Genomic DNA, 24,704 nt, shown 5'->3' with positions numbered 1-24,704 from the left:
AGATGGTTTGGGCATGTAGAGCAAATGAGCGAAGAAAAGAGTGTAAAGAGAATATACGTTGCAAATGTGAATGGTAGCAGAAGTCGGGACGCCCGAGGAAGACATGGCACGACCAAGTGAATCAGATACTTGATTCGGGCCATGTCAAGAGTCAGAATAATAAAAGAGTATGTATGAGACGATGTTTGAATGTGAATAAGGCAAGTGTGTGCCAAGACCGACTAATTAACTTACTTCCCGGCATCCGATCGAGCTGAAAGTTGGCAGATAGACTCGTTATCGATGATAATACATTATATATGTTGTTCTTTTGGTGGCAATCACGCATACACACGAGGATATTTACGCACTCTGAAATTGGATGACATTATTGCAGTTAACATACGAAATAAATGTCAGTCCTATCCAATCAAGATTTGGCTATGGTTGACTCCAGTGCCAGGGGAGGAAGGTTCAATTCTCAGTCAAACCAAAAAAAAAAATTGCAAGATATTTTAAAAGTTCACAGCAGTTCCAGCCAAGCCAGCCCCTATTTTTTTGTTTTTACGGGTTATTTTTTTTTAAGCTTTATTCTGGCAGGTAGGTACCATAATATTGAAAAGCTGGGTCAAAGTTAGCCATGTAGTAGAAATAAGGCTGGCTTTAATAATTAAGTGATTGCAGCAGATTTTCGAAACCGGAAACGAACGAACAAACAAATTTACAGACAGATAGTAAAATGCCATACAGTCGAGTTAAAACAGGACTTCTTACGACGCTCAGTTAATTAGAGTAGTTAGACGATCTCCCACATATATTATTCTAAGCGGTCATCCAGTGAGAAGGCTAAGCAAGTTCCTAAACAGTCATTTCAATCTTTAAGGGTGCGTATAAACAGGATAAAATTTCCGCGAGCTGAGCCACGAATGACGGGAAAGGAACGAAAGCTTTGTTTGTTCTTTTCCAATAATTCGCAGCTCGGCTCTGCTCGCGGAAATTTTGTCCTGTTTATACGTAGCACAAGGTAGCCGGCATAAATTTTTTTATGGACCACCATTATACGTACACGGTATGTTTTATAATTTTCTGCGAATCCGGTTTTTTATACAATCCAAAAAATAATACTTTTTTATAATAGGAATGCGGCGATTGAACAGTAGGGTGTATCGATTTTTAACTTTTTTTTGTTTTCAAATTCCAAGTTAAAATAAAGTTTCTACTAGGTACCACAACTTCCCACAAAAAGTTTTGGATTTTAAAAAAAAATGTTTAGGTCTCCCGCACAAGGCCTAAAGTTTTAATTTTTTTCAAAAAATATCATTTTTTTTTTAAATTTAAAAAAATAAAATTTTAACTTTCGTGTTTATTCCAAGTTAAAAAAACAGTAATATTAGGGCATAAGAATAAGTATGAAACGATTTTTTTTATAAAAAATGGATTTTAGGTCTCCCGCACAAGCCCTAAAGTTTGTTAATTTTGATGAAATTTTGTGTACATATATGAACCATGTTTTTTTTTAAGTTTAAACCACCGGAATTAATTGTACTTTTCTTTATTTTCAATTGTTATAACCTTATTTGAAAATAAAATAGAACATCCACTGCAGGCAGTTGTGTGTCTACTACATTTGAACGAATTACCATTGAGAAAAGTTATGGTTGCTCTTGATGGACCAACTTCTGGACCGAACAATTTAGTGGGACTATTGGTAAACAACTGCCAAAATCTGGAAGTTGTAAATTTTGTTGCAATTGAAAGCGATATACGAAAGGTTGATCTTAAACAGTTGAGTACAGACCAAAAGTATCTGTACGAAATATCCAAAGCTGTATCAACAGGCACATGTACAGAAGAGTTGGCCAAACGAAACCCCGGCAACATCTCGCACGCCACGTAGCTTGCTCTGGCAAATCGAGTCCTTCGTTTGTATGTAGCCACCGATAATCCGACCCCTCATCTAAGAAAGCTTGCAGAGTTCATAATGAAGGTCTACATACCATCATGGTTCTCAATTAAGCGCAATCCCCAAATCCCGCAAGCTTCCATTCATTTTTTTTAAATGATTCTTTTCAGCAATTACTTGGAGGATGAGCTTAGAAAAGTCGTCCATGCAACGTTACAGAGAAATGCTTTCATGGCTCACCCAGAGCATGTTTTGATAGCTATGCTGTTCGATGAACGAAAACATATCAGAGCCTTGGCTTATAAGAGAATCCAGAAAGCTCGCGCAACCGAAAGGAAAGGGGTAAGGGAATTTAAACCCCCTCAGATCAATTTTGATGCCGAAGACTATATAGATATGATTGACTGGCAATTCAATTCAGTAACCAAACCCCCTCTTGTTACTGATATGAGCCTAGAAGAGTTGGAGTCAATTGCGGAAACTGGCAAAAGTGGAAGGGTTGAATTTAGAATTCCTTCTCACACTCAAGCGGTGGAACGAATTGTCAAGGAAGTCACAGAAGCTTCGAAGCGAGTATGTGGGCTGATCGAAAGAGATGGTTTTATCCGTGCCAGACTGGAAGGCCGTAAAGAGCTACCTATGTTCGAGACCAAGAGCCAGTACAAAACCTCTGCAAAGGATTAGAATTTAAGTAAGTTTTTTCGACTATTTTGTAGTTATAATGTTTCTTAATAACGTCTTTATCATACACTGTCTTCCATATTAAATTTAAATTTAATTTGGGAACTGTAATAACATTTATAAAATTTTCACTAGGCCTATGTAAATACTATACATAACTTTGATTTAAGGTTTTGAAGCCAAGATGAAAGGACGAATACTTAAACAAGTCAGTAAATTTGCAGTAGAACAAGAAAACTGCCACTCATGTCGTATGGAAAGTAATCAGCATCATTTTGTACTTAGTTATTATACTATATTTTATGACATGTTATAACCTTTTATACTTTTGTAATAAACAACAGTAATAGAAAATAACATTAGTTTCTTTCAACACCTTTCTCATACAATTTACACCGTCCAACTATCTTTTTTCAGGTACAAAACATATTATGTATATAGTATATAATAATATGTGGTATATATTTTTACTATATGTATATATGAATTGTGAATATATATAGGTATTGTCTCATTTTATGCCTTCTGTAAGAAAAGTACAATTAATTCCTGTGGTTTAAACTTAAAAAAACATGGTTCATATATGTACACAAAATTACAAAATTTCATCAAAATTAACAAACTTTAGGGCTTATGCGGGAGACCTAAAATCCATTTTTTATAAAAAATATCGTTTCTTACTTATTTTTATGCCCTAATATTACTGTTTTTTAACTTGGAATAAACACAAAAGTTACGATTTTATTTTATTAAATTTTTAAAAAATTTGATATTTTTTGAAAAAAATTAAAACTTTAGGCCTTGGGCGGGAGACCTAAACATTTTTTATAAAAATCCAAAACTTTTTGAGGTAAGTTGTGGTACCTAGTAGCAACTTTTTTTCAACTTGGAATTTGAAAACAAAAAAAAAGTTAAAAATCGACACACCCTATTGAACAGTAATGAACAGCCCAAAATAAATAAGCCATTTTGTCGGCTTGAATGGCTGTTCTATATTTTAATTTTCTTTTGTGTATACCTATGTGACAATGTGTAACTATGTATACCATGTGTAAGGAGATCGATTCTTTTTATTCCACACAAGCAGCTAATCATTTTATTTTATATATATAGTATACGTAATTGACCGTGGGTTATTTAATGAAGATAGAAATAATAATTTTAAATTTATTCGAAGTTTTTTTTACCGTTGAGAAAATCTGAATATCTTGATGCAGGCTAACAAATTTTGTCTTGCCTTTAGAATGCCTTTTATCGGCCACGGAAAGCACAAACATTGCCTCTGCAAACAAAAATGTGGATAGCCACGCCCCCATTTGTAAGTTTTTTTTAATTTTTTTTTTTAATTAGTTTTTTTTATTTTTTTTATTCTTTATATTGGCTTTCACCCAATAAGAGTGATCTTGGCCATACATTACAACATTTTTCTTATTAATAAATACAACAAATTACAGGATAAAATTGACATGATTGACAAAACAACATTGATAAAACAACATAACATAACATAACGTAACATAAATAAACCAAACATAACATAAACATAACATAACATAAATATAACATAACATAAACATAACATAACATAACATAACATAAGCATAACATAACATAAACATAACATACTTAACATAAATGGTACAGAGCTGGTAACAGTAGATTATCACAAAATTATAAAAATAGGAACCTGTGTACAATATAAGTGGGCGCTTTTCGTTATTAAACCAAAGATTTTTCTAAAATTAGTAGCGTTTTTTAAAAATAGAATTTTTTATTTAGTTTCTTTTTTAAATAATTAGGTACATTTTTGTATGGCACGTGAAATAAAATATATTTATAAAATTAAAACAGATCATTGAAGTCCTCCTCACTAGGAGATCCTGTGCTGAGGGGGACTATATATGTTAGTATACGTTTTCAGCAACTAAGATGATGTTTTAAATATATTAGCTAGTTCTTCTTCCGATATTTCCTTAAGCCAAGATTTGATGTCCTTAATGTAGTTATTTTTCGATTTCCTTTGTTTGATGTTGAGAGGGAGTTTATTATGTAATTTAATTGCTAAAAATTCAGAGTTTCTTTGTCCATGTTTGATGTAACGTTTCAATGTTTGTGGAAACAGTCGCAGAAGACCAACCACAGGGGAATTCCACAGGGCTCGCATCTTGGACCTTTGCTATTTTTAATCTTTATAAACGACATAGTTTTAAGAATAAAAACATCAAAATATCTCCTGTTTGCCGATGACCTTAAGTTGTACAAAAAAATTACTTCATTGGAAGATTGCACCGATTTGCAAAAAGACTTATCATCACTTCATGAATGGTGTACACTAAATGATTTATATTTTAATGAAAACAAATGTGCCGTAATTTCATTCACAAAGAACATTAATAAATTCTCAAACACATATCACATTAACAATATCCCTTTACTAAACACAACTTCAATCAAAGACTTAGGCGTGACATTTGACTCGTCACTTAGCTTCAATAAACATGTAGATACAATTTCAAAAAGTGCATCACAAGTACTAGGATTAACGCTAAGAATCACAAATTGTTTTAAAAGTACAGAATTAACTTTGACATTATATAAATCAATTGTGCGAAGTATTCTCGAATATGCATCAACAATTTGGTCTCCCAATTATGAGATTCATAATTATAGGATTGAATCCATACAAAGGAAACTAACCCGTGTAATTGCTTATCGTGAAGGTTTATCTGATCAATTTGGAACTTATAATGACCGAATTTTGCACTACAAACTACACTCACTGACGGTCAGACGTAAACTTTCTGACGTACTGCTCCTACACAAAATTATACATGCATCAGTTGATACACCAAACATTTTATCCCAAATTAACATCAATATTCCATCAAGAAAATCAACAAGGAGGATGAACGACATTTTCTATATTAAGGCCTACCACACAAATACAGGATATTTTTCCCCTGTACCGCGAACATTAAGAAATTATAACATTATACATGGCTCTAATAATGTAATAGACATTTTTAATGACCAATTTAAACACTTCAAAAAAAATGTATTACCTTTAATCATATGAAGCTGATATTGTGATAAAACCCTTTATTTAATGAGAAGCAACATTGTACCTACCTAAACAGTGTCTCACCAGTACAGGTGTGACAATAACAAATCGTTTATGAACATATTTGTATTTACCTTTTACTACCCATTCTTATCTGTTATTTACTTGCATATTTAGATTACATATTATTATAATAGATCAATATTAATATTACTTACATTTTCCTTTTGTTAATATTTTTGTTATTTTCATTTTGTTATTATTATGTATTTTAACATCCATGTATGTAAATTTTTGGGCACCATGCCTGTTTTATGTACTTAAATAAAAAAATTTAAAAAAAAAAAAAAAAAAAAAAAAAAAAAAAAAAAAAAAAAAAAAAAAAAAAAAAAAAAAGACCACGATTTATTTAGTTCATGGAAAAAAAATTATTTCCAAGTGTAAATAATATTCGACAAAATATTATTTACGGCAAACTGCAAAAAACACCTTATAAAAAAATTTATAGAAATAATACATTTAACCCCGGTTCCTTTACTCTGAGTAAGAACTTGCGTTTATTTACTTCGGCCATAAAGATATGACAATCGTGAAGTCAGTAGCGAGTCATCTTTTGGCATGCAACTTCACCGCGGTCAAAAATATTAGGGAAGTGTACAACTTTAGTGCCGAATTTTATATAAATTTCGTAGATTTTTTGACGTTTCGGTGTTTACGCTAATACTAGTGAAATATTTATGATATCAATCAAGTATCTAAGTTTCTCATGCAATGTAGCATCGACGATATAACCCTCCTGCCGTGTTTGACAACCCGACAAGATGATGGAGCCGACGCTGCGAGCGGAGTTGGACAAGGCCCTTGTTTCAACTTCGCAAAATGACTCGGGCCCTGTCAAAAGTGAAAAAGACAACGCAGAATCTTCTGCCAGTCAAAATCAGAATTTTAAATTTGATTCTTCAAACTCGTTACCGATCTGCGTCATCTGCAGCTCGAATACGAAGGAGATGTCGTACGACATATACACAACATTTACAGGAAGTTCTAAATGTTTACTATTTGACTTTATCACAAAAACCAGTAATATAATGTTCGAAAGGGATAAAGTGTGGTCTAATTCGCTGTGTCGCGATTGTTATATGCTCGTTAATGTTTTGGACAGGGCCGAAGAGAAGTTTCTGACTTTGAAGAACGAATTCTTGGTTATGCTAAACAAAAACAATAACGTGACAGCATTGTGTAAGCGATATATCGCCTGCCAAACGCAAACAGACTGTGTGGTACCGAGTAAAATAGAGTTTTGTGCAATCAACGTGAAGGATGAGGATTTAGAGTTTGACGATCTGTCCAGGGGGGCTTCACCGCTGCCCGTATCGGACTCTGATGACGAGCCTCTGGCCAAAAACAAGGAAAAACCGCGGGAAGAGGTGTTTGTGCCAGTCAAAATTTCTACACCGATCAAATGTGAAATTGAAATTCCCATAGAAGAAATGTAAGTTGAAGTAACGAGGCCTACTTTTGCCTATTTTGACATTTATATTATATCCAGAAGTCAATGTTGAGGCTTTTCAAATTCGTATTGTCTATATATTCAATTATATTGTGGTCTTACCTGCCTTGCATGTCTGTATTAAAAATTGACATTTTTTTATAAATCTGTCATTCTTCCTCCTCCTTCTCGCGATCTCTGTGGCCGAGATGTGTCATTTCACAAATTACTTATTGAAACTAATACATATGTAGTAAGTATATTTTCGGCACATTCCAGAGTGGAAGATACACTCAGTATCGCCCTGGTGTAAGACCACCATTCAGAATTGAAACGTTTCTTGAAATGGCTTTGGCCGTATTTGGGGAACAGATCTGAATAACCAGGTACTTTCCCACCTTCCTTTCCCTATCCTTCCCCTCCCCACTACCTTCTGCATCACAACATACCTCAATTGGGGGTGACATAGTTTCACTGGCTCCAGATGGTTGGGTGCAGTTTCACATAAGTGTTTGGTGTCCTCTTTCACTTGATATAACTACAATATCTGTATCTTACGCGTATACTAAAGTTTCACCAAACCTTACGAACCACTGATACTAATTATCTTTTTAATTTCCGGAACACTTAAAACTGTTCTCCTGAGAATTAACAGCTGACCTTAGATCATAAATTTAAAACAAAAAATTTGATTAGTTCTTTGTGTTGTCAACCAAACAATCTAATTGGTACTTTATGGCAATATCGTTTACACTAATTTCACAATACAGTTCCGGGAGGGGGTGAGTTATCTTTCGCGTTAGCCGCATTTTACATGGTGGCGAAGTCCATTTGAATGCGATGTCAGTAAAATTATTTATTTTATTTCGGATTCGTTGAAGAGAAATGAAATTGTGTTGGAATGGACTTTACCCCCACATGAAATACAGCTTTAGCCTAAATCAAAAGATATATACACATCCCCCTGTTGTGGTATCAATAATAAAAAATATATTATTTAATTAAGGATGACAAACATTTCAGTTTACGAATAACCTGATGATGTTTGTAATTCTCTTACTACCATCACAGTAAGCGTAAAATGTTGCGTTAACCAGCCGAGCAATTGAACACACGACGTTTGAAGGGAACCAGAAGCGATGCCAACTTGGCCACTGACATGACATTTATGTTATGCAATTTTGTGATGATAATTAATGATAACCCCCCTAGGTGGGCTTTGACACTGTCGTATATCATAAAAGACAGTGCTGGCATGTTAGTGGTCGATTACGGGCAGTGTGAATTCTCATTACGAGGAAATAGGAGATTTATGATATGTTGATGAAATCAGAATTATGACTCATTTCTATTGGAGTCCATAACAAGACTTAAGGGAGCTATGCAGACCGTCTTATAAACAATGATTTTATAAATGTTTTTCAGAAAAAGTGAAGTGTTTGTTTGCATCAAATGCAAGTTGGAGTTCAAAAACAAGGCGCAGGGGGCGGTGCATGCCTTCACAGTGCATCGCATCGATATCGCCAAGGAGCCTGAGATGCTGGTGGTAAGGGGCTGTGAGGAGCCCCCGAAGGGTCCCAAGGAATCCAAGAAACGCAAGTCCAAGAAGAAGGCAAAGAGAAAATCTTACGCGTGAGTTTACTTTTAAAAAATATTACCTCCCTGTTGGCCCTGAGATCTACCTAATTTAACCCCTATAGCAGTTTTCGGAGATATTTCTCACAAACGTCATAAATATACAGTGTTGTTAGTAGTTATAAATAATATACAGTGCTTTGGAAGTATGGAACTAGCATACCGTCGAGCAGAAAAGACAGATTCCACTAAGCCTTCTTTAACAATTCTCCATCTTTTGAAGACCTCCTTAACAAAGCGTCAAGAGCCGTGTTGCACTTCCTCGTTTAACCAACGTTTCGGACAGCCTAACAGTGTCCACAATCAGAGCTTGTTGGAGCAGTTTGTTTGGGCAGTAGTTAAGAGTATTGGCGGAAGGAACAAAAACCTATTGACATTCAAAATTTACACGAGTTTCATGCAATTTGTGTTTATATTGGGTATACATTTTGTTAATATGTATTTATACTTTTCATTGCTAAATTTAGAATTTTATTGCGATATTTCATTAAATACTTGTACTGTAAGTCATTTTTGCTTGTTTAACTTAGTCAAATAAGTGGACAGTTGGTTTGTGCTATTTTTATCACAATTCAAGCTGCCAAACATATTTATAATCTATTAATCAAAGTAGCACATGGCACGTCAATAATTGATATTATTTTTAAATAAACTGTGGTTAATAATAGATTAACAGAAACTAGTGGTTTTGAGTTCATGTTGAAGAAAGCGGCGAGGGGCCCACATAAAAAACTCGCCAACTGTACTTTCATTTGGTTAGATTGTTTTTTGTTCACACATATATTATATTGTATATTGGAATTACAAGTTGCTACCTTTACTTGTTTCTTGCTCATACATTTATATAATGTACATTGGAATTAGAAGTTGCTACCTTTACTTGTTTCTTGTTCACACATTTATATAATGTATAATGGAATTTCTAGTTGCTACTTTTACTTTTTTCTTGTTCATACATGTATATTAGAATTGCAAGTTGCTACCTTTACTTGTTCCAACACTTTTTTCTTATTAAACATTTGAAAATTATGGATCAAATGATTATGGCGTCTTTCATTTTTAGACATTCAATTGGATATTTCAAGGCTCCACAGATCATGATGGAAATGCTTTACGAGCTATCAGTATTTGCATTGAGCTACAAATACAAACTTGAAAAAAAATGACACCATAGTTTACCATTTGAGGGTTTTTGCATCGACAAACTAACAGATTTTCTGCTTTATACTAAAGATGTAGTTGATATTATATGAAGTAAATGATATTTCAACGTTAAAATGGAATTTTTTTTTTTTTAAATATAACAAATCATCGAAATAAAATACACAAGTTTTCACAAATTTTAAAATTTTAATCTGGTTAATTCATTAGTACCAGTTGTCTGTATTGCATGAGTCTTGAAAAGATGTTGTATTCATTGCTTATTAATAATTTTTTTATTCTCTTTTCAGTGATCTTGAAATTTCTGACCTTGAAGACTTTGACAACGATGAAGACTGGTCAGAAGAAAAGAAATACAAATCAAAAGGTCGATCATCAGGCAAAGTCCTGAAAAAACCCATCTTCATAAAGCCTCACGAAGAATCTACAGAAATCAAAGACATAAAACCTACCACACGAGAACTACAAAAAAAACTATCGTCATCGAGTTTGATTATTAAAAAAGTTCACCAGTTGGCGAAACCGATCAAGATCTTGTCTATGGACAAGAATATGGTAAAGAAAGGGCTATCGATCAAAGGGAGGAAAAGTAAGATGTCTGTGGAGAGTGCTAATGATATGTTGGAGAGGCTGCAGTGTGTGGGGTTAGAAGTTAAGATGAACCTGGACCACGATAAGAAGAAGGATAAGAAGCTGAAGGAAACGCTAACGTGCACGGAGTGTGCGGCCACGTTTAGCTCTAAAGGTATGTATTATTTCATAATTCAACATCGTCTTCCCCGTGTCATTATCGACACATTGCTTCGACAAGAAACCTCCAGGCGTCCCTTTCCTGGGCGTCGATTCGTAAATTCCAGACGCTTTATCCTTTCCGTATATTTTGGCAACGCTCGGGCCTTGGTTAAATGCCCGACATCTCGTGGCGATAAGTCAGCTATTTACCTCTCTTAATCTGTATTGTTTTGGCCAACTGAACTAGTCATTGGTCAATCATAAACTACCTGATGACTACATGAATTAAAAATAAAAGCAACAAAAATTTAAAGTACAGTGAAAAAAAATAACAATAAAGTTACGATTAAAAAAAAATACATACAAGATATAAAATTACAGCAACAAAATTTAAAGAACCATGATCAGAGAATTACAACATTATTGATTCGGTATTGGTTTCGCATAGTACGAAACCGCTGTATTGGGGAATTAGCTAGTTGTTAGAAACTGTCCGATTTGGATTTTAATATTTTTTATATAAGTTGATTTGTAATGATGAAAAAAAAAATATATATATTTTAAAACTAAATAATACTACAGATTATGATGGTTTATAATACTTCTATGAATCATACATTTAATTACTAAGATATAGGTAATATATAGATGTTTAGTAAATTTGCCGATGTAGTTTGATAAATTTAACAAAGAACTTCTTTAGTGAGAACTTGTATCATGGATAGAGACACCCATTCATAGCTTTAATTTTTAAGAAATGTAGCATTAATTATTGAAAAAATAGCTTTTATAGCTTCAATTTTGCGTTTTGGAGTCTGCAAATTTCATGTTTATATTGTATCAGTGACATATTCCATACATCTATGTGCGAATACATATTTCCCAAGTTTTGAATTCTATGTAGTGGAATATTGAACTGCGTCCTGGTCGTAGTATTACCACAATAAAACGGTAGTACTGACCTTGTGTTTCTGGCTGGCACATTCAAATTTATGAGCGCCAATAATTCAGGCCTGTCAATTGTATTATGCAAGTTTTTAAAAAGAAATACTAGATCGAAAATAGTTTTTCGATAACAGTCACTCAAATTTAATAGATTAGATAACCGTAGTAAAAATGTGTAGTTTATTTTTTCTTTCATTATTTTTAGTTTATAATTTTAAAAAAATTTTATACTCTTTCTATTGTTTGAGAATGCACATTATAGTCGGGAGACCATACAGTTGAATTATATTCAACCTGACTCCTCACTAGTGATGTGTAAAGAAGTTTTAAAGTTGGTAAAATCTTTAGCCACTCTTAGTACGAAACCTAACAATTTTAAACCCTTTGAAATATTTTCAATCTGTGGTATGAAGTTATGTTTGGTGTCGAAAGTAATATTAAGGTATACATAGCTTGTTATCGCTACACCACTCAACTAACTTTTAACCTGATCACAAACTACCAATGATCGAACAGGTACTTTTAAAAAAAAGATTCAATCATTTTATCGAAGAGCTGTCAGCTCAGTCAGCACCCGTTGGGTGTGGCAAGCGACCATAGATATATATATTTTGTAGACCGAGCGTCTCGAAGGTCTACTTACTACTACCTACCTGAAAGCACCCTATCAAAGATTATGTGCTTTCGAAACGTCTATCTACTATCTACCTAAAAGTACCTTATCTATCAAAGATGGGGTACATTTACAAGATTTACCTAAGTGAAACGAAAGTACCCTTTGATCGGGTACTTTCGACTCCAACAGGCGGTGATACATCGATCTATCTGTGGCATTTTTTCCCAATCAAAGATAAGGTACTTTTGACCCAATCACTTCGCAATTGGTTTGTGATTTACCTGGGTCGTGTAAAATTGTAAGATTGATCGACCCAGCTCTAAACTGTACATCTCCCCCTTAGAATTGCCGTCTGGTATTCATAAATGAATTGAGTACATAATTCATAATTTTATTTTCATATGAAGTCTTAATAAATTATAGTAACTTGCTAAAACAAATATATATTGTTAAAAATATTATTTTTTTTTCATAATTGAATATTATTTCTTTTATAAACGAAGTGCAATATTTGCAGTCAGTTATTTTTGTTATAATTTTGATTTTCCGTGTTACCATTGTTCGGTTTGCTGTAATAATGAATAATAGTAAACAATAATTTTGATTTATTGCTTAAAGTGAAAACATTTTTACAATCAATACTAATGCAATGTTTTACTATTAATAAAACCAGTTAATTAATGTTAATGGAGTCTGTTCAGTAAAGAACAATTTTCATGTTGGCATAAAAACTTCAAACTCAAATTTTTAATCGTGACTTTCTAAAAAAATTGTGGAACGAAAAACTAGTGATGGGTCAACTATATCCATGTAAAGTAAATATTTTCAGGGTGTTTCAGTTCAAATAATAAGAGGACATAGACAATGAGCTTCCTTCATGCATCCCCTCATACATATCTACTTCTCTGTTATTCCAACTCTTTCCCCAACTACAGTAGATCCCCGATAATTCTAAAAAACACGTAATTTGAATTGTTATTTAAAAAAACTCAATTATTTAGTTTTATTTTTACTTGAGCTCTCCACAGGAGACCTTTAGGAGATAATTTCCCTAGGGCATATGTCATATTTGGGGATGCTGTGTGGAGGGTCTTTTTTTAGAGAATGAAAGTTCTTGGATGAAAAAAGGTATGATGGGTCTGTAGGAATCTGGGGTCAGTGGATCGAGGAGTAAACGACGTATGAATCCATCCTGTGAATTGGAGTTTTCTTTATCCTCTTCACATTTCCTGCATCTGTTTTCCACTCCTAACTGCTGCATGTGTCTCCTGAGGTGGTTGTGTCCTATTAGTAGTCCTACCAGTTTCCTCAGTGAGTTTCTGTCCATATTGCGTAGTTGACTGGTTCGTCTACGGTCTGATCCGTTTATGACTATAATAAATTATAAAATAATATATCTAATGACAGCCTGTCTGTGACAGTGCTAAAAAAACTCTTTTAAATTAAATGTTAAATTTCGATTTACACGGTTATACATCGTTCATAAAGTGGGAATTCGTTAATTCAAAATTTGGTTTTTGATATCCTGTCGATTTTGAATTAATGGGGTCCTACTGCAATGTAATGAGAATGTACCCGATTGTGCTTTGGGGATCTGATAAGGAGACAATGAAAGATGATGTTGTGTCACAGCGTTTATTGCGAGTCAGTAGAATTGCGCAGTTGGGGGATGACTGGGACCGATGAGGATGACACCAGGTGTAGACGGCGATGGTGTGGTCGAGGCGCGGGTCAGTGAGTCGACACCGCGTTGGTGGAGACCGGATTCGTGGATGTGTTCAGCACTGGTGAAGACGTGGAGTCTTCCGGGTACGCCAGTGTGAACGAGATAGCCGAAGGTGCAATGGACCTGTCGGCAGATGAGCGGGAGATACAGGCCGGCGACAATGCCGCGGGGCTGAGGCACAGACCGGCGAAGGTGTCGCAGGGTCTAGGTGTGTGAGGTCAGCGCTGGCCAGGAACGATGACCGGGGCCAGGGCGCTGATGTGATCCCGTAGGAGTCCACAGTAAATTGTAGTCCGTGCAGAGCCGGGTGTATGTGAAGGTCCTGTAGAGGCGTGGTGAAGAAAAAGCGGGACATGACGTGGGGGAACACGGCGGTCTGTGGTCGGCCACTTCAATATGCAGCGAGCAGTAGCGGCGCTTGCATTGTTGATCACTTTTAAAACTGCTAATTAATGACTGACCAAGTACATCTCGACGCGCCTCATTACATAGGCGCCCGGGTGCACTAAAACTTTCAGAACTGTAGGTAGGAACATTGTGTCTAGGAGTGTTACCGCTACAATGCGTTTTGTATTGGCAATCGTTCTAGAATATTCTTGTAGCGTCGCTACAGTGCCATGTTCCTGGGGCGTTCCTGACTTTTACCCATCAATAATATTTTTTTTCTAAAGTCAAATTTCCAGCAATATTCTATGTCTTTCAACAGTGCAATTGTAAAAATGGCAAAAAAAAATCCTCACAAAGTGAATGAGTAGCATTGATAAATTTTTTCTGTTTTATCTCTAGGATTAGTCCCCCACTACTTCTTCCATTCGCCTGACACTATGTAATAGCTTAAACCATTGGTGTTCTGTTGTATTTGTTGCAGCCCGCCTGGACTACCACATGGTGAAGCACGCTGGCTCCAACTCGCCGTACATCTGTGAGATATGCGGTGCCTCCTATAAGCACAAGAAGGCCTGTGACATTCACGTGGGAATGCATAAAGGTAGATAACAAACAACATTACCATCTCGTCATCTTTATTTATCCATGTCCAAATTGCTATTAATCACAACTAGCAGTTAAAAACCCGCTCCGCGGGTTTTTTTCTGCTAGGCCCTTCGGGCGGCACTTGGTTGGGCTTCGCCCAGTTTAAGTGATACTAACAACAATTACATTTAATAGGTAGATATTAGGTCATTCACAGAGAGAGGGTGAGTATATATTGTTAAAACACGGAACAGGAAGGAGTTTAGGCATATAAGAATGACAGTTGTTCGGCTAAAACTTTACCTTTCCCGAATAATTGCCTAAATGGCTAAATGTAAATTAATATAGGTAATTATTTGGAATCGCTGGACACGGAAAAATACGAAATATTTTTAAATAATACCTTCTGATTTACCTTAATTACTATAAAAGGAATCGAACAGCATTTGGGAAATTTTTAATTTTAGCTTTTTAATTTTTAATTACGTAAAATGAAAATTCGCTTTCGCTGTATGGGATGACAGCCTGAATAATTTATGTTGATAACATTTTCTTTTGTCGGTATTCCTGAAATGAACGGCTAGAGACAATTGAAAAACGTAAATTAAAAAGTTATAATGTAATACAATATTCCGGCAAAATAGTGCCTACTTAAAAAACACAAATGATTTATTTCGCTATTATTATCATTATTATTTTATTTAACCTCACCTATAATAACCTAACCTAACCTACAATAATCCAGCCTAACCTATAAAAATCCAACCTAACCTATAATAACCCAACCTAACCTAACCCGTAATAACCTAACTAACGTTACCTAACCTAACATAACCTGACTAATCCTAACCTATAATAATCCAACTTAATCTAACCTAACCTATAAACTAACTTGAACTATACTAATCCAACCTAACCTAACCTAACCTAGCATAACCTAACCTAACCTATCCTAACCTATAATAACCTTTTTTTTTAATATTTCCTTACTTGTAAAAGAAACCAAAATACCTTTATTTTATTTTTCGAGCTTGGCTAAAATAGTACCACCTACCTAGTATTTGCATAGAGTAAATTGTAAAAATTCTAGCCACTCATATCAGGAATACCAAAAAAAGAAAATATCATCAATAGAAATTATTCCGGCTGTCATCCAATACAACGAAAGCGAATTTTAATTTTACGTAATTAAAAATTAAAATGCTAAAATTAAAAAATTCCCAAATGCATTCAGATTCCTTTTATATTAATTAAGGTAAATCCGAAGAATTATGTCCAGCGATTCCGAATAATACCTTAATATAATATATATTATATACCTGGCAAAATGATTGTTTTATTAAACATATAAGTACATGTCAGATTAGAGATTTGTTGGCTAATTTTACAATCAACGAAGCGTTTCTATCTTCCGATTGTCTTTCATGTTATTTTTATTGGGTTGGCAGTGCCTATACTTCCGCGTATTGTTAACTTCATGTCGGTGTTCTGTCAAATTGTGCGAAATTATTATTTACGTAAATAATATTAAATATCAATATTTTTCAAAATCGTACATGCAAAGTCTTGTTGTTTATTGTCATTAAGTTGAATCAAATGTTTGTTTTATTTGTAAATGCGTATTAAAACTGTAGTTTCACGTAAATAATTACCGTTGTTTGAATAAATGAAATTGTACGTATTTGTATATCGCTCTTATGCGCTCTGTCGGCCAATAGCAAAACTACTCCAGCGGCCGGTAAAGGAGGGATTGACATTTTTAAAGAACCCTGGAATGTCTGATTCTTGACAGACGTCAAATATATAAAACGTAATTGTGGATAATTTTTACTGTAATGTAATTAATCCAATGCATTGTGAACTTTCTAAAACATATTTTCTTCGATATTATCTAAAAATTATTTGAGCAGAAAAGATGCTTTTGAAGAAATCTGCGGATCCTAATTTAGTATTAAATCGGGTCATAATTTTGAAGTTAGCGGAATTTAACCGAAACAAACAATTTAAATTTGACCAATCAGAGGGCCTACATCGTCCAGACGCTAGGACAATAATACTATCAGATTCATTACTAACAAACGGACTAAACCCAAAAATGGATGAATCAGGCAGCTGCTCATAGATGGTGCACTCATTGAAGGAAGTGGTTGAAGACTACTAACGGAACGCTGCCATCTCAGGAGACGCATGCAGTTGTTGCGAGTGAAAAACACAAATAGTTGCAGGCAGAGGCGGCTCTAGGAATCCAGAAGTAGAAGGACAATCGAAAAAATAGAAAATGAAATGTTAATACATATTGCTAATGCGTATTGAATATGTATGTAATTAATTTACCGGTACTCGCATATTCTGAAGCCTTTAGTGATACAATATTGTTTAATTTAAGATTATTTATCGAATTATTTACACATAAAAAATTCCTCCTAAAATCTTTTAAATCACTGACTCCAACGTCAGTCCATTGTTTATAAGTAGCTTTAAAAAGTTTACAATATATCTGATTCCAATCGAGCAACGTAGGCGTTATGAGTGTGACTAGAAATTTTCTTTTGAATTTTGCGAAGTAATGAGAAAGATTGGTAATCTAGTGGATTCTTGTACCGTTTCCGGGCACGAAAAAACTTTCATTTTTCTTTAGTTATACATATAAGACAGAGGACCAATCACTATTTCTGAGAGCATCATTAAAAACTTCATAGTTAACTTTATTAAACATTTTGACTATTTGGGGTTTTAGGATGGTAGCAGGAGGAATATTTAGTTCAACTATAATAGATTTATGATGTGCATCTTCAATTACAAGGAGTCGATGACTGTAGTGTTACAAAGTACGAGATCTAAAATTCGTCCGTGAGTATTATAAATTTCGTTATACTGTGTTAAATTGGAGAACGAAAGGCAGCTGATGAGGGTAGAGGCACATAGGTCGTTACTACATTTGGCCCATTATAATCACCTATTACTAGAAAAATGTCATTTGGAAATTCAGTAGTTAAGTCAGATATGGGAGTTGTATGACTATTGATGACAGAGAAACGCTGTGCATTAGATAACTAATTAGGACTAACTCCTGGTAAGGAAGAGCAACAAATATGAATATTTGAAATGCAATGTTTTGAATGTCTTAGTAATAGTGGGATCCATATATCCTCGGCTTCCGATGTCCATAATTTTTGAGATCGAACTTTAAAGACTTTTTTATACGTATAGCAACTCCACCCCCTTAGTTTTTCCCGTTTGATTAGTATCTCATTTCTATCTATATGTTATACCGGCAATCAAACAGATCATCATCGGTATGCTGTCAACTAACCACGTCTCGCTAATTAATATTATGTCACAAGAGAGAAAAATAAAAAGGTTAAAAACTATATTTTAAAACGAAAAGTTATAATTTTTGTCAGTGGTTTTGCGGGTGCAATAAAATGAACATATAAATACTTTTGCTTTCATTGTTTTCTTTTTAAATCTACTTATAAACAATGGACTGAGGTTGGAGTTAGTGATTTTAAAACTTTTAGGAGGAACAGATCTTTCAAAAGAAAAAAACATTAATTAGTTATATGTGTAAATAATTAGATAAATAATCTTAAATCAAACATTATTATACTACCGTTTCCAGAATACGTGAGTACCGGTAAATTAATTACATACATTGATGTTTTTATAATATTCAATACGCATTAGCAAAATGTATTAACATTTCATATTATTTTTTTCGATTGACCTTCTACTTTTGAATTCCTAGAGCCGCCTCTGGCTAGGACATGCAATAGCTTCTCATTCGGACGCTAGATGGCACTGCAACAAATCAAAAAAACCTATGAAACTGATCTCTATAAATAAATACTAAATTAATAATCGGGTAGTTTGTCAAATCCTTTTTTTATATTAATACTATTGCAGCATATTTTTGAGAGGTCATTGCCCAAATGACCTTTTTAGAAGAGCCGCCACTGGTTGCAGAGAATGTGAAGAGGATAAAGAGATGTGAACGAGGCTCGGCTAACTGGGATGGTACATTGTGGAACCAGGAAACATAGCCATGTATTCAATGACAACCCTGGTGAACTACATTAAAAGGACCGGGTTACTGTCAAATGAATGAGATCAATTAGGGACAGCACAGTAGGCCCATTGCATGAGTGCTCACAGGAACTATAACGGTTCTCCGCTTTGTAAATAAAAGGTCAATTCAAGTTAACTTCCAGATTTAGGTCAAGGTGTTTCAAAATCCATAACATTATTTGAAATCTGTCAAATCGATGATCAGCACCATCTTGAATTTGTGAGATTCTCAGCCCGTTTCAGCTTCTTATCAAATTATCAGCTAACAAGCATAGCAATGACTATTATGCTTTACAGATTTATTTTATCAGTTCCTTGAAAAATCGTCAAAGAGTTTTGCTGTTTTTGTCAATCCATTAATGTTAGAGCACACACATAAATATGATCTATTATGTATGGTATTGTATTACTGAAGTGATCTGTAAGCCTGTTTTTTTTTTCCTAAAATCTAGCGGCCTATAACATTTGATAAGTTGGCGATACATATTTATTTATATCCTGTAAAATCGTCTCCCTTCCTATTTTTATTTATTCTCAAATTTTCCATCCTTCAGGAATAAGTCCTTGGAAGTGCTCTGTCTGTGATAAGATATTCCCATCAAAGGGCGCACTCTCGCGGCACGAGGCTATCCACACCGGGACACCTAACTACCAGGTAATATAACTTTATTACAAATAAAGAATTAAAATTACATATTGTCGTTTCTTTTATACATTCTTCTTCTGGAACCCCCGTGTGAAATTTTTTTTGAAGTGGAAGCCTTAACCCTTACTACTCCATTATTTTTTAATATTTTTTGCCAGCCAACTCTAATAATGGCAAAATATTAATTTATTGATAGGCAGTTACAAAAAAAATCGATAAAAATTCATTCGTTATGATTTATTCTTCAAATAAAAAATAAAACCAGTTTTCCGCTGACCTCTCATCATACAAAAGAATATGAAGAAGCGTGCATCTTTTACAAATAAAATTGTTACTTTCCAGTGCGATCTGTGCGGCAAGTCCTTCATCCACACATCTTCCTTCAAGATGCACAAGCTGAGCCATAGCGGGGTGAAGCCGCACTCCTGCTCCAAGTGCGGGCTGGCGCTCATGACGCGCTCTCACCTCAAGCGCCACCAGAGAGTGCACAGTGGCGAGAAGCGCCACGAGTGCCAGACCTGTGGGAAGAAGTTCTCCGAAAGGTTTGTTGTAACCAGCGTATTTAGTAAGCTCTCCATTTACTGGGATAGATATGTGTGTGTTATATTCAACCTGCTTTCTATTTGTGCAAAATATTGCAAATGAACAAAATATGTTTAAATGTTCCAGGTACAATCTTTACGCCCACCAAAAGTCACACGATCCATCTGGTGCCACCATACAGCGACAGATTAAGAACCATGATTGTACCGTGTGTGATGCCACCTTCAATCGCAGGTTAGTTATGCCTTTCCTACATTACAAACGCTAAAAGCAAATATCCACTAGGCCGGAGCTATATATATATATCTTTAATCAAATGGCCCCACCCTTCATCTCTGAACTATGCGTCCCGTAAAACACTGGTCTGAGCCAGTCAACTCTTAGATCAGCAACATCATCAGCTGTAGGCAGACTGATGGAACCTAAGCACAAGCCAAATACTAAGTTTGGTGATTGCGCTTTTGGCGCATCTGGGCCGAAGGCTTGTAATAAACTCCCCCCGGAACTAAGATGCATCACAAGTCCAACAGAATTCAGATCTTAACTAAAAACTTACCTCTTTAAACTCTTATACCCTCAAATCAAATATGCCTGAGAGTAGCATTCTAGTATTGCCTATAATACATAATCTAAATCTAATTGCACTTTTGCTTATTGGAATTACATTATTCGAAATCTGTCTTATACCGAGGGATGAATCACATTTAGGAAGATGAATTCTGATCAAAACCTTTTACTGTAGTTACCGCCCAGCATAAAATTTACTTTTCCTTTCCTAAACACTCTCATTAAAGTACATAAATACATATCATTAAAACAAATCCCGGAAAGCCCAATTATGTCCTGTGCGTGCGAACCATATCTAAATTTCTCTAATAATTAATAAACAGTGTTAATCTCAATTGACCTACCAGGTAAGTATGGTACTGTATATTATTTGCCTGGAAAAAATATAAATAAATAAGAATAATAACAAAGGAATCTTTACCGAACCATTAAAACGGCTACCAACTGGAAACGGAACATACAGACGAAATGCATAATGATCGAGTTAAAACAGTACTTTGCTTAGGCTTAGTCGATAAAGGTAGAACGATATTGTGCTCTGGGATCAAGATGGGAAGCACTACTAGAGACCGTCAAAAACACCAACCTTTAACAGTGTTATTACAACAAAAGACGGGCCGAGGATGGAGTTGGCAAGCCAGGCTGCAATCTCTTTTGGTGCCCTGAAGTATTTTTCATGCTGCTCTCTTATTCACTGAGACTTCCAACATGTTTGTAAGTGTGTCGCACCTTTTTGCTCCTCTACATATCCTTTGCTCGGTGGTTTGGAAACTTGCTTGAGCACCTCACTGTCTTATTAAATATACTGAAGTTTTGTCTTTTCTGTTTCAGATACATTCTGGAGAAGCACATGGAGACAGCCCACCAGCGCGTGGCTGACACGGGCCCCAAGAGGCCCCGCAACACCATGACCAAGTTGCTGAAGCAGCAAGCCTTGCACCAGCAGCCCTCCCAGTCCAACCAGAGCCAGGACTCTCAAGGTTTGTCCTCTTCCCTGTATAAGACTTCTCTGAATGGAGACGCGATATGTGCTATCGGGCAGAGAGGATACTTCTACAATGTCCCTTACGGTTTGAACCTCTCCACATTGACACAATGAGTCCTTAACACGTTCGCTGTCAGTAGCTTTTGTTACCATTAAAATTACATATGATTGGTCCGTGGAGGTGATTAGCACTGAACCAGTTAACCCTTCTGGCTTTTAAATGTTTTTAACTGCAAGTCCTAATGATGGTTGAATTTCTCATGGAATTTCAGAATGCTTCTGTGGTATTTTAAATTTATTGTAAATATATTTCTTATTTTTGAAGTTGTCATAAAAGCAAAAACCATTTTTGAAGTTAAATGTTTGTATTTGAAACAAGCATTGATATTTCTAAATAATAAAATTTTAGTATCAACATAATTTTGAGAGATTTCCATACTTAGAAAACTCATCCTTCATGTTTAGGGAATTGTAGGGAATTAGTAAGAAACTGTCCTTTCATCTTTTATTCTGTTTATATAATTAAAAAATATAAATAATTTTTAAACTTTCTGCTGTCAAATATTAAAATAACTATGCATTAATCATTTTATGTTAAAGAAAAATATTAATATTGTATTTATTTTCAATTTACTTTAAGTACTTTTTGGGAATGTATCAAAACCAACAGAAATTTCCAGAGCGGGTTTAGCATCTACACAATTCAATTAATCTATGGAATCAGGAGTAAATACTTGAGCTTAACATAAAATTATTATCTTATCTTTCTAATGGTGGAGCAAATAACATCACCAAATAGAAAAAATAATATTTAAAAATACTTTTGTGATGTATCGAAGTCTGGGGGCAGATCTGTCCCTAAGCTGCTATAATGGAATATGATGTTTTTGGCTAGTAATGTCCTTCTAAGGTGTGAAGGGTTATTAAGTCATCATTTGTGCAGTTTAGCACTGTCCCCCTATCGTGAGTTTGCCACGAGTATAATAATTTATTATGATAACTTTTTGTTTTCCAGCCAGCGTAATGGAAATGATAGATGTGAAGATAGTGCAGCCAGAACCCCTAACACCCCCCATTGCACACAACACAGACAGCACTTCCAGCACACTCATAGGTATGTATTCATATTCTATCTTTTTAATGCAACTCTGAAACTGTTGTAAACAGTGATACAAGTATTTGTGCCAGAAATGCCATTCCGGACTAATTCTTAAAAGGACATCAAAGAAATACTCGGTGAGTGAACTTGCGTCAACTTTTTGAATTTTTTTTTTTTAATAAAGTTAATACAGTTTACCATAGTTTCCGTAAGCAATCACGCCATGGTCTCTTTGATTAAATTCACCAGGGTTGTCATTGGATATTCAGCTATTTCTCCTAGTTCTACCATGTGTCTTACCAGATATCTGAGTCTCGTTCCCATCAGGGCGGGACATTAGCACCATAGGAGTCCCTTCATCCTCTTCACATTTCCTAAATCTGTTGGTATTTTCCACTCCCAACAGCTCCATGTCTCTCCTGAGGTGGTATTGTCCTGCTAGTAGTCCTACCAGTTCCCTCAGTGAGTTTCTGTCTATATTGAGTAGTTGCCTAACCGGAAGACCCTGGTTTGTTATGAATACTTTGGATTGTTTCATTCCGGGTGTGCTCACCCATTCCTTGCAGTGCTGATTTGATCCACCTTTCAATAAGTAGTTTGGTGTGGCAAGCTGCCACTCCTACGGTCGGCTCAGATCCCGTAAGCGGTGCTTCCGCCCCTTTCCTTGCTAGTTCATCAGCCCCTTTGTTACCATCAATCATATTCGACTATAAACACAGGAATTATGCAGGCTGCCAAGAGAGCAAGCACTGAACATCCCCCACAGATCCGTCTGTGTGATCGGAAGCGGACAAAAAGGCAGAGATCTCCTAAAAGAAGGCAGCAGAGGCTGGAGCCCTTCTCTTCTCTTTCTTTGAAACACATCAATTTTTTTTTATCTTTGTTCTTACAAATGTCTATCATCTGTTCCAGGAGAGTCTTCCTTTCAGCACTCCAGTGGCAGCGGCAACGCAGGTGGCAGCAACTCTAACTCGGCCGCTCAGCCGCAGTCACAGGCAGAGTCCTCGCTGGCCTCCACCACCTTCCCCTTGCCCCTGGTGGCTAAGGAGGAGTTGCCGGATCCCCCCCCGCCCTCGCTGGCCTGGCAGGGGCTCTACCAGCTGGCCAATGACTACCCCCTGCGCATGCACGGGGTTGATTACATGGGCTACCTTGGTAGGCAGTGAACATGCCACACAACATCTGGACACTGACTACAATAAATATCTCCCTGTATAATTTATGTGCACTTTTCATTAGTGTCAAAATCCATCAAGATTCATAATAAATTTAACCTTTATAAAGCTGGCCTTTTCAACACAATTTCTCCTCTTGTGGCATGTTTTGACATAATGTATGTGTTTTAGTGATAAGTATATCTATCAAAAATACATACAGTGTATCATTTTCCAAAAAAAAAATCGTGTGGTTACTTTCAAAATATACATTTATATTTTTACTAGCCATTGTAATGATTTACGATAGCTAGTGCTTTTTCTGCATGTTAATGTTACACAATTTATATGGAAAGATTCTTTATTTATGTGAATCGATTTATCGCTAAGTGCTAATGTAAAAATTCCAGACTGTAATAATATCACGGCCTCCATGGTCGAGGGGTAAGGCTCTCGACTAGCAAGCTGGAGGTTGCGGGTTCAAATCCCGGCGTGCACAAGTAAATTTTTGTTATTTGCAATTTAATCATTTAAAATAATATGAATTATACTTGCGGCACGTTCCAGAGTTCAAGATACTTTCTGTATCGCCCTGGTGTAAGAACACCATTCAGTTTTGAAACGTTGCTTGAAATGGCTTTGGCCGTGTTTGGTGACCAGATCTGAATAGCCAGGTACTTCCCTACCTTCCTCTTCCTCATCTCCTTCCCCACCCCACTACCTTCAGCCTCATAACATACCC

General features: G+C 35.4%; 1 protein-coding gene across 1 annotated transcript; it reads left to right on the top strand.

Annotated features, from left to right (window-relative positions):
• Positions 1-6,360: 6,360 nt before the first annotated feature.
• LOC149411353 (uncharacterized) lies at positions 6,361-24,125 on the top strand. Its single transcript, XM_089647162.1, has 10 exons — positions 6,361-7,116; positions 8,539-8,745; positions 10,200-10,654; positions 14,797-14,916; positions 19,523-19,623; positions 19,957-20,156; positions 20,284-20,391; positions 21,556-21,704; positions 22,725-22,823; positions 23,721-24,125. The coding sequence occupies exons 1-10, from the start codon at positions 6,446-6,448 to the stop codon at positions 23,972-23,974; spliced, it is 2,364 nt and encodes a 787-aa protein (XP_089503288.1). The 5' UTR covers positions 6,361-6,445; the 3' UTR covers positions 23,975-24,125.
• The last annotated feature ends 579 nt before the right edge of the window (positions 24,126-24,704 follow it).

This window comes from Hesperophylax consimilis, chromosome 26 (assembly GCF_061612785.1).
Source record: "Hesperophylax consimilis isolate HC1 chromosome 26, BYU_Hcon_1.0, whole genome shotgun sequence".
In the NCBI taxonomy this organism is placed as follows: domain Eukaryota; kingdom Metazoa; phylum Arthropoda; class Insecta; order Trichoptera; family Limnephilidae; genus Hesperophylax; species Hesperophylax consimilis.
Note: the sequence above shows the minus strand (reverse complement) of the source record. Positions and strands in the feature narration are given on the sequence as shown.